Source organism: Poromitra crassiceps (assembly GCF_964638095.1).
Source record: "Poromitra crassiceps genome assembly, chromosome: 10".
NCBI lineage: Eukaryota > Metazoa > Chordata > Actinopteri > Beryciformes > Melamphaidae > Poromitra > Poromitra crassiceps.
In genome coordinates, this window is record NC_139631.1 from 54016423 (window position 1) to 54028307 (window position 11885).

The 11885-nt window shown below is 43.2% G+C and overlaps 1 protein-coding gene across 1 annotated transcript in view; it reads left to right on the forward strand.

Annotated features, from left to right (window-relative positions):
* The window catches only part of sft2d2b (SFT2 domain containing 2b), a 23746-nt gene extending 16514 nt beyond the window's left edge, over window positions 1-7232 (forward strand). The window contains exons 7-8 of the mRNA XM_083644001.1: window positions 4533-4562; window positions 7122-7232. Coding sequence (XP_083500127.1) covers window positions 4533-4562; window positions 7122-7161 — 70 coding nt within the window. The 3' untranslated portion in view covers window positions 7162-7232. The remainder of the gene's footprint in view (window positions 1-4532; window positions 4563-7121) is intronic.
* Window positions 7233-11885: the final 4653 nt, after the last annotated feature.

Below are 11885 nucleotides of genomic sequence, written 5' to 3' on the forward strand. Positions count from 1 at the left end.
TGTTGTCTGTAATGTGTTGTCTGTCATGTGTTGTCTGTAATGTGTTGTCTGTAATGTGTTGTCTGTAATGTGTTGTCTGTAAGTCTGTAATGTGTTGTCTGTAATGTGTTGTCTGTAAGTCTGTAATGTGTTGTCTGTAATGTGTTGTCTGTAATGTGTTGTCTGTAATGTGTTGTCTGTAATGTGTTGTCTGTAATGTGTTGTCTGTAATGTGTTGTCTGTAATGTGTTGTCTGTAATGTGTTGTCTGTAATGTGTTGTCTGTAATGTGTTGTCTGTAATGTGTTGTCTGTAATGTGTTGTCTGTAAGTCTGTAATGTGTTGTCTGTAATGTGTTGTCTGTAATGTGTTGTCTGTAATGTGTTGTCTGTCATGTGTTGTCTGTAATGTGTTGTCTGTAATGTGTTGTCTGTAAGTCTGTAATGTGTTGTCTGTAATGTGTTGTCTGTAATGTGTTGTCTGTAATGTGTTGTCTGTAATGTGTTGTCTGTAATGTGTTGTCTGTAATGTGTTGTCTGTAAGTCTGTAATGTGTTGTCTGTAATGTGTTGTCTGTAATGTGTTGTCTGTAATGTGTTGTCTGTCATGTGTTGTCTGTAATGTGTTGTCTGTAATGTGTTGTCTGTCATGTGTTGTCTGTAATGTGTTGTCTGTAATGTGTTGTCTGTAAGTCTGTAATGTGTTGTCTGTAATGTGTTGTCTGTAATGTGTTGGACTACTTTCTGTGAACCAAATTAACGTTTTTCTAACCTTGAACCTCTGTATGATAATGCAACAGTCAAAGTTAGTTTTATATTGCAGACAGTCTTTCGAAGTTAGTTTAATATTAGAGACAGTCTGTCGAAGTTGGTTTTGAATTGGAGCCTGGATGATCTTGGTGTTTTCTCCAGAAACGTCCTAACTTGCAGATCCTAACTGTTTGGTAACCTGTAATTAGAGTTAGGACCTGATTTAGGAAAGTGCCCATTACAGATGAACAGTTGTCCTAAGTCAATATTCCTACTCTAATTTAAGATAGGAAAAGTGTATTACAGAAGCATCCTAACTTCCCAAAATCTTAAAAAAGCTCTCCTAACTTTAAGATACCTGCTAGGCTGTCCTCATTTCAACTGGAGCTTTAACAGTTAGCTAGCTAACTGTTTGGTGTTTTGCTAACTTTTATTACATTTACAAAACCAACTAAATGTCCACGGGCGTGGCTTATTTGCTGAGAGGCCAACCAGGCGACACGGGGCTCTCCCAGCTGTGGTACAACTGACGCATGCACGCTGTTTTTTTGCAAAGGGAGATTTCCAAAGTGAAGTGGCAAAAATATCTCAGCCTGCTGTGTCACGCAATTTAACCGAGGTAGAAACAGCCATCAGCTATCAAATTCAACAGCTAGGGCCTAAAAAATGTTTTTGTTTCTGACCGACCCTGTGTGCGACCCAAATTTATTTGATGAGCTTGTTGATTTGACGGTGGGGTTTGCCACTGCGCGAAGGTGCTTTTCGCTACGGATACTTTAAAACTAAAATGACAGGGAGCATGACGGACATGTGCCTTTGTTGAGGTTCCAGCGCTGTGGACCCGGTACCATGCCGTGACGTGAAAACACTGCAGACGACTGATTGGTCAGGCAGAATCGTGTTTACTGTCTACTGTCAATGCTGGATACCAGTTTAGTGGGGCTTACGCTCTCTTCTGTTATTTCCATCAGTCTTTTGTGTTGCTGCCTTCGGCCCTGTTGAAATAAAATCGATCTCCTTGCTCAGCTTTAACATGACGGTGGTTTTCAATTGTTTTGAGAGAGAAAAAGTCAGCTCGTCGGGAAGCCCTTTGTAGTTGCGTGTAACGTCGGCTCCGCTAGGCCGGAGGCGGGGGTTTAGTGAAGCCGCGGTCTTGCCTGGTGAGTTGCCACCGGGGAAGTGGCTTCACTTCTCCCCGTAGCGTGACTCCCGTCCCCCGCGTAGCGCATGCATGTGAGTTTGAGTAACAACAAAGTGATATCCATTCTCCTGGCCGATTGTCACATTTGCCCATGTACACTGTAGGTCATTTAGAGGCACCAGTATTCCAGTTGAAAAGTTCCGTGTATGGATTTCATTTGAACGTTATACGTTATAGCCTACTTCAGCTATGGGCAGAGGGCAGATATGCAGTCGCTATGACGACCAGGTGTGGGCGGAGGCGAGTAAACTTGCTATGGAAACAGAGTCTATTTCAAGTAGAGACGAGTAAGACCAGGTCGAGTAGAGCTGTACTGTGCTGTTATATGTGGTGGAAATGAGCCATATGTGTCGCTTCTCTGCCCATGCAGCACTAGCGTGCCAACCAAAATTGTGAGATTGGGGTTAAAATCATTTGAAAACGTGCTTCAGGAAGTTAAACAGTGACCTTGTATATTCGTATCAGCAGCCGGCAAAGTGGACAGAGCTTTTTAGGAGTAGAAAAAAGAACACATTTAAAATCAGCACGTTTTAATAACATTGAAGCATTCATATTGACTTAAATATTTTGTTCATATAAAAACGTGTGTAGAGCACAGTGGTAGAGTACATGTAGGCTATGTTATGACAAAAGTATCCATCGCTGCTGTAATTTTAAGGAAAATAAAAAAATATATATATTTCCTATCCTAAAAAAATATATATATATTACATTACATTACATTACATTACGTCATTTGGCAGACGCTTTTATCCAAAGCGACTTACAATAACACATTTTTTGTCAGCAATAGAGCAATCAACTATGGAGCACAGTCTATGACAACTACAACTTCAGAAGGAACAGTGGTACAAGTTTAGGTTAGTGGTACAAGGTTGGTTAGTTTTTTTTTTTTTTTTTTTTTTTTTTTTTTAAGAAAGAGAGAGAACGAAGTTAGATCAAGAAGGGCCCAGATGGAGCCTGAATATCCCTACCGACCCATCACCTCAACTGACAACCAACAGGAACCAAACTTGATTTTTTTTTAGGCCTAGTCAACACAGTATTAGTGTAGAAACGGTCCATAATGGCCCACCGTCAGGCCTGTTCTTGGGGCAGTCGATGCCTACCAGCCGGCGCGTCAGCGACGTAATGATGATGACATCATCAGCGATGACAATGATGTCATAGCATAGAGTTCACCTGTGAGGTCATCGGTGATGTCAGACATAACACCGATGATGTCATAGCTACCTCGAACGTTGTGACATCACCAATGACGTGATGTCATACAACGGAACGCGACCATATAAACAAAGTGTTCCGTGACGCTACAACACATCCGAGAGATTCCTGCTTGATTCCTTCGAGATTCCAGAGATTCCATACCTCTACTCCCTTTTCATAATGTCAACCATTAGCACAACTAATTCCGAACCCGAACTGAATCCTGGCTACCTAACCAGCCAGGCCCTGGTGACTGATTGCCTTACACCCAAACAGGTCACCAGTGGTAATTCAACCGCGTCCCAGGACCGACATGTCGGTCCCTATCTCCATCTCCGTGATTCTGATTGATCACAGCCCGTGAGCCTTCATCCACGATCCAGCACACTTCACGAGGCAAGCCCCAAAGCTTTGCCCCCAGCAAGCACACAAGCTTCGCTACAATTAGCGTTAGCTTACTAGCGCTGCTAGCTACTTCCGCCAGTTGAGAAAGGAGGAAGTAGTGTCTGTCTGTTGCTAGGTAACGGGCATAAAATTTGATAACCGATGCTGGATTGGGTACTTAGGATTTCCTAACCAGACATAAGATAGGATTTAGTAAGATAAGATAGGATTCCTAAAGTTAGTTAGGATTTGCTTCTGTAATACCAAATCTTAAACTAACTTGTACTCCTCCAGAGATCATCAGGGACCCATCTCACCCTGGCCACGACCTGTTTGAACTCCTCCCCTCAGGCAGACGCTTCAGAGCTCTGCACGCCAAAACCAATAGACGCAAAAACAGTTTCTACCCACAGGCCATTACTCTGCTGAACACCTAAACCACTTAAACCAGCCACACACTTAATTTATGTTCACTGTGTTCACTGTCAACTCAAGCCTCGTTCACATTGAACAAAATACAACTGTACCATGTACTGTGTTTACTAAACTATGTGGCGTTGTTGCACATTTTACTGTACACATTTATTGTACATCCCCTTATATATTCATATTTAAAAATGCAATATCTGTATAAGCCTTGTTCACAAACCTATGCAGCGTTGTTGCACTACTGTACACTCCCTAATATATTCATATTTAAAAATAGCCACTTTACTACATTGTATATAGCAGTCACTGTAAATTTGTTGCTTATGTCCTACAAAGTATTCTTGCCTTGATCGCCTTGACTATGTGTAACCTTCTTTCTCTTTTTATTGTTCTCTATATGTGTGTACTTGTGTACTCTGTGTGTACTTGAGAGCAAAGCTAACCAGAGCCCAATTCCTTGTATGTGTTTGCATACTTGGCCAATAAAGCTGATTCTGATTCTAATCTTATCCTAACTTAAGACTTAAGATAAGGAGTTTCTGTAATATGGCCCATGAGTTCTAACTACTGCTGTCGTTTATCACAGGTACGGCCTGTCTTACATCCCCTTCGCAAGGTAACACACACACACACACACACACACACACACACACACACACACACACACACACACACACACACACACACACACACACACAGTTTTGTCTTACTTAGGTCACTTTTGGGGTATTTACATAGACTTACATCTACTCCCCGTGCTTAGTGTATAAAACCTTTACGTCCCTGCTATAGTACCTACATCAGCCATCGAAGGAATGATTCCTTTAGCAGCACTGAAAGATGCTCCATCGCTCGCATTGCGTTGCGTCAACGTTGCGTCCAATGGCTGTGTCCAAGAAGAAAACAAATCAGAGGTTAGATTCTTATTGGCTGATGATGCACAGGTTCACAGAGGTTAGATTCTTATTGGCTGATGATGCACAGGTTCACAAAGGTTAGATTCTTATTGGCTGATGATGCACAGGTTCACAGAGGTTAGATTCTTATTGGCTGATGATGCACAGGTTCACAGAGGTTAGATTCTTATTGGCTGATGATGCACAGGTTCACAGAGGTTAGATTCTTATTGGCTGATGATGCACAGGTTCACAGAGGTTAGATTCTTATTGGCTGATGATGCACAGGTTCACAAAGGTTAGATTCTTATTGGCTGATGATGCACAGGTTCACAAAGGTTAGATTCTTATTGGCTGATGATGCACAGGTTCACAAAGGTTAGATTCTTATTGGCTGATGATGCACAGGTTCGCAAAGGTTAGATTCTTATTGGCTGATGATGCACAGGTTCACAAAGGTTAGATTCTTATTGGCTGATGATGCACAGGTTCACAGAGGTTAGATTCTTATTGGCTGATGATGCACAGGTTCACAGAGGTTAGATTCTTATTGGCTGATGATGCACAGGTTCACAAAGGTTAGATTCTTATTGGCTGATGATGCACAGGTTCACAGAGGTTAGATTCTTATTGGCTGATGATGCACAGGTTCGCCTACATTGGAATAAAGTTGAATTGGCTGTTTTCTGGTGAATCCATTGGAAAGTCACCGCGCTGTGTGGAGCAGGCAGAGCATCACGCTGGAGTAACGCTGATGGCAACGCTGGTAATGGAGCTCCAAAGAAATATCATCTTCTTTATGTAAAAGGGAGTAAGTGGGTTCTGTCTGTCTGTTTCTCTGCCATTTTTGTCCCACATTGGATGATGTCATCAGTGATGGTCACTCGAGGAATTGTGTGATGTCACTGATGATGTCACAATGTCTATGACATGCGAAGTTGGGCAATTGCGCGCTGTGCATGCCAATAGAGCAGATGAGGCCACACAGCAGCAGAGCTGCCGCTAGCGAGCCTAAATATCCACAAGGAGAGCCATTCTATTTCACAACAGGCTGAAGGCAGCAAGACAAAAGACTGCTGGAAAAACAGGAGAATTTTGCAAACCTTACACACAAGAGAGTAAGCTAACCTGGTAGCTACCGCTAGCTGTGCGCAAGACAACTCTCTCTGACCAGTCAGCAAGATGCCTCTCTTCTTGAGGTGAGAGAGGGCATCTGCTCGGACTAGAATAGAGAATCCCCCCCGTAGGGGATTCTTCAGGAGTCAAGACATTGGTGGTGGACTGGGGAGGTGGGTGGGTCGAACACAGCTTTCAGAGAATGGGATGTGATCAGCTCAGGTACAGCGACCAGAAGGATCAGGGAAAGAGGACGATGACACGCTGAGCATGGCTATAAATACTGCCACGTCATGCTGAGCATGGCTATAAATACTGCCACGTCATGCTGAGCATGGCTATAAATACTGCCACGTCATGCTGAGCATGGCTATAAATACTGCCACGTCATAGCCTCGGCATTGACAACATTACCGGCGTCATATTGGCAAGTGCGTCACACGGACATCACACTAGGATTACACTTGTCGTCACACTAGGATTACATGAGGTGAGGTGAGGTCACTAGGATTACATATGATGTGAGGCAGCGTGTCTGGTCTTCATCTTGAAACTAGGTCGAGACCACAATTTTAATCATGAGAGACCAGACGGTAGAGTTAACAAGCAAGCTTTATTCAAGTATGGCATGGCGATAAGATCTATGGCATGAAACGGTATGGCAACTAATTCTGATGGCATGGCAGCATGGCGACTAGTTCTTTGGCGTGATGACTCCGTGGAAAGATGCCTCTCTTCTTGAGGTGAGAGACTAGAATAGAGAACAGAACCCCCAGCAGTCTGCAGTGTGTCAACATGAGATCAGTCTGCAGTGTGTCAACGTGAGATCAGTCTGCAGTGTGTCAACGTGAGATGAGCCAGTACCATGTGCCATTTAATATTATTACATCTGTTTCCTAACAACCTGTCTGTCTCTGTCTGTCTGTCTGTCTGTCTGTCTGTCTCTGTCTGTCTGTCTGTCTGTCTGTCTGTCTGTCTGTCTCTGTCTGTCTCTGTCTCTGTCTGTCTGTCTCTGTCTGCCTGTCTGTCTCTGTCTGTCTGTCTGTCTCTCTGTCTGTCTGTCTGTCTCTCTGTCTGTCTGTCTGTCTGTCTGTCTGTCTGTGTCTCTGTCTCTGTCTCTGTCTGTCTGTCGCTCTCTGTCTGTCTGTCTGTCTGTCTTGCAGGGACGGCGTCATCAAAATGTTCTCACTCTGTCTGTCTTAAAGGCCCAACCCCCCCAAAATATTTGAAATGCAGGGTGGCAGGGGGACACTCATTAATACATAAAAGGAGCGCTACCTGATTGGCCGATACAATGTTCCAGCTATGACAACATCATGATAACCCCAAACACTACGCATCAAATACTGTAGGTCCAGCTTAGCAAACGGCTCCACTGTACTGAAATGCAGACTCACTAGACAGCTGTACTTTTTACATTGTTTATTTTTAAGCCAGGTAGCCAGGTAGGAATGGCTACCAGGTAAGGTAGCCAGGTAGGAATGGCTACCAGCTAAGGTAGCCATTCCATTATTGTTCCATTGAGTGAACATTGGCAAGCAGTGTGGTTAATCAACATGGTCAGAACATGACTCTGAAGAAGGATTTAAATCTGGTTTAGGACAGATGATGCATGATAGCATCAGTATAAAATCAAGTCCATACAAAGTGGATGAGACAAGGTCAGACTGTAACAGTATCATTATAACGTGTGTGTTTAACTGTTACTCTGAGACATCTATTTAGACCACTGTTGGGCAAGTTACTGAAAACCATCAGTTACAGTTACTAATTACTTCCCTCAAAAAGTAATTGAATTTCTTGACCAATTACTGCATAATAAAAGTAATTATTTACTAGGGAAAGTAACCTTTTTGTTACTTTTAAAAGACTTCTTCAATTCTTGTATTACTGGACACAAAGTACAGACACTGCTTTGTGACACCTGTCTAAATTTGATTACAATTTGGTACAATTGTATCATTCTCATTATGATGAAAAGTAAGTAGCTATTAGCTGCTCAGAAAGTCGCTGGAAGCATTTGCGTGTATATCCCTCATTTGTGTGTGTATCCCTTTAAGACCGCAAACCGCATGACGCGGTTCGCGGTCTTAAAGGGATACACACACAAATGCTGCATCAGGTATCAATGGGTTAAAGGGACACTTCACAGAAAAAACATTGCTGATTTATATTGCAGATGATCTCACACATGTAAAATCTCACAAACTGTAAACTGTTTTGCAGACATTAATTTGGTTCGACAGTTACTGAGAGTTGATTTGAGTTAAGTTGAAGGCAGTGATGTCATCAGAAGACTTGTACAACCCAATGATTCAGTGCCTTCCGATGACATCACTGGTCCACTCGAATCCACACTTTAAAGAGCATGATGCAGGTTAGACACCACTTTGCATTAATATGTGGGACTTTTATGTAGCAATTAGGATTCTCTTTTGTTTTTTGTTTCCCCCCCCACACATAGCTGCATCTAGACTGGTTTTTGTGAAGCATCTGGCACGCGTACATAAAAACCCGCAAATCTAGCAATAACACCTGTGACGATTTTAATGCACAATAATCAATAAATGTTCCCTCTGAACATTACCTTCGTACGCTGCCCGTCTGTCCCGGTCTGTCCGCCCGTCGAGAGGCCGCTCACTACAGTACATCACCTCCACTCTGTAGCTAAAACTCCTCTCCTCTGTAGCTGAAACTCCTCTCCTCTGTAGCTAAAACTCCTCCCCTCTGGAGCTAAAACTCCTCTCCTCTGTAGCTGAAACTCCTCTCCTCTGTAGCTAAAACTCCTCCCCTCTGGAGCTAAAACTCCTCTCCTCTGTAGCTGAAACTCCTCCCCTCTGGAGCTAAAACTCCTCTCCTCTGTAGCTAAAACTCCTCTCCTCTGTAGCTGAAACTCCTCCCCTCTGTAGCTGAAACTCCTCTCCTCTGTAGCTGAAACTCCTCCCCTCTGTAGCTGAAACTCCTCTCCTCTGGAGCTGAAACTCCTCCCCTCTGGAGCTAAAACTCCTCTCCTCTGTAGCTGAAACTCCTCCCCTCTGTAGCTAAAACTCCTCTCCTCTGTAGCTGAAACTCCTCCCCTCTGGAGCTAAAACTCCTCTCCTCTGTAGCTGAAACTCCTCCCCTCTGGAGCTAAAACTCCTCTCCTCTGTAGCTAAAACTCCTCCCCTCTGCAGCTGAAACTGCTCTCCTCTTGAGCTCCATCCAGAGTGCCACTTGCGTCCGTCTCCGACGATAAAGTTATCTGCCTCAGAGCATTCTGCAGCTGGCTTACACAAGCTGAGATGGTCGCTCCCAAAATTATATTTCCAAATAGGCGTTATTTTGAAAAAACAATTGCATATTGGGGGTCAAATAGTTTTTACTACTAGTTACGTTTGACTACTGAAACTATAAAGTGCCATATTAACCATAGATAGAGCCCAAACTAAACAAAAGTAAAAAGTTGCCTTTGGGGGAGAAATGGAGCAGAGTTTTCTTCTTCTCCCATCAATGGCGAAATGCATTCTGGGCAGTGTCAAACTATCGTACCAGACAGAGGGTCAAAATGCTATTGGTTTTGGTCGTAAATTATCGTACAAATACGATAGTTATCGTACATCTGGTGTTCTCCATATTTCTGTCCTGGGGGCATGTTTTAATTTTGTTTTAGTTTTTTGGGGGTATTTTCATAAGAATCTTGAGTCCTAACTGTAAATAATTTAATTTCTTTACCTGCACCACGCTCTTTAACTCAACTCTCAATAACTGTCGAACTAAATTAATGTCTGCAAAACTCTTTACAGTTTTCAGATGTGTGAGATCATGTGCAAAATAAATCTGCATTGTTTTAGTTGAACTTCTCCTTTAACACTACATACATTATTATATTATCAAACCTTCAGCTACTTCTGCTACTAGTTTTTGAAATATTAACCTTTGTTTAACCCTATAGAACAAAAGCTTGTTCTATGAAAGTTGATCTAGGGTCTGACTTGGGGGCGGGGCTTAGAGAAGGTCAATTCAACACGTTGACATTGTTCCCATGGTCAGAAAAAGCCACCAGATTGGCAACATTGTATCGGCCAATCAAGTCACATTTTATGAATATGAATGAGTCCCCTCCCCCCCCCCCCCCCACACACACACACGGTTAAGTGAAGCCTTGTTGCACTCATCCCAGTCTTCTGACCTCTGACGCCGGTCACCAGGCTGACCAATCAGCAGGATGCTGTGTACTGTGCAGAAGATCGGACCCGGCAGCCAATCAGCAGTGATCTCAGTTTTTGTCATCACCATGGCGACCAGAGGTAAGGAGCCAGTGAACTGTCTCCTGCTGAACTGCAGATGACAAGTCCCTCCTCCCTTCAGATCTGATTGGACAGCTGCTCTGAGTTCAACTCACAGAAGTGGAACATTCCCATTCAAATCAACGGTCCTTGTCATTTTGATGTGAACCGTTACGGACTAACTTCTCTGCCTCGTTACGGACTAACTTCTCTGCCTCGTTGCGGACTAACTTCTCTGCCTCCACCAGGTGGCGCTTTGCCGTTAATCTCATCTGGACAGAAGAAACATTCACATTTCACCAAAACTACATTTCACCAAAACTACATTTCACCAGAACTACATTTCACCAAAACTACATTTAACCAAAACTACATTTCACCAAAACTACATTTCACCAAAACTACATTTCACCAGAACTACATTTCACCAGAACTACATTTCACCAGAACTACATTTCACCAAAACTACATTTCACCAGAACTACATTTCACCAAAACTACATTTCACCAAAACTACATTTCACCAGAACTACATTTCACCAGAACTACATTTCACCAGAACTACATTTCACCAAAACTACATTTCACCAGAACTACATTTCACCAGAACTGCTGCTGCGTGCCAGACAACTCACTGACCTCCTACTAGAAAACTGGAACGCCACTCAAATTCGGAGTTCCTATACTTGTAAACTCGGGGAGTCTACCCCGACTTCACAGAGAATCAGTTGTCTGACATTATCCAACACACCCACTTGTGCACCTGGAATGCTTGGAGGTCGGAAATCAGAAATTTCAACTGGGAAATTCTGACCTCCGAGTTGTCTGGAAACCAGCATACATTTCCATTGTCTGTCTGTCTCTCTCTCTGCCTGTATCTATCTTGCAGTGGTTACATTCACATTTCAGTTCCAGCTTGAACTTATTGTTTTTATTCCATAGAGAAGTGATGTTATTTTTGGGACTAATTTAATAAATATTGTTCTGTTTTTACCTCAGAGAGCATTCATGTTTGTGTGAAGCCATTAAAGGAAAGCTCCTGCTAGCTATTGACTTCAAACTTGGCGAGTGTGCCGCTGGACACTCGGCAGTGCTGAATTTCTTGCAATTTCACATAGCGCCACCTACTGGCAACACAAAAAGCAGTTTATCTCGAGAACCATTCGTCTGGTCGACTTCAAACTTGGCGGGTGTGTTGCTGGGAACCCGAGAAATTCCAGTGGTAAACTTTGTGCAATTCAACCAATAAGATCACAGCTTTCACGTATCTCCAGGACTGTCCGTCCGATTGACTTCTGCATGTCGGTCCTTTGCGTATCTCGAGAACTGTTTGTTGGATCGACTTCAAACTTGGGGAGTGTGCTTAGGCGGACCTGACGGAGTGCAGTGTGGTGGGAAGCGCCCACAGGGTGGTGCATGGGGGGGAACGGGCACTGCACTAGTTAACGTTAATTTGCTCAGACTTGCACGCCGTGAGGTTTCTGTGCCATATTGGAACTACGGCAACGCCACTAGGACAAACAACTGTGGAGCAATATCGTGCAGTTAATTTGTTTTCTTTCTTTTTTTTGCATGAATTTATTCGGGGGGACACATTGCATCAGGCTTAAATATTGGGGGGATTTGTCCTTCTCAATGTATATTGCCGTTACGGCCTTGATT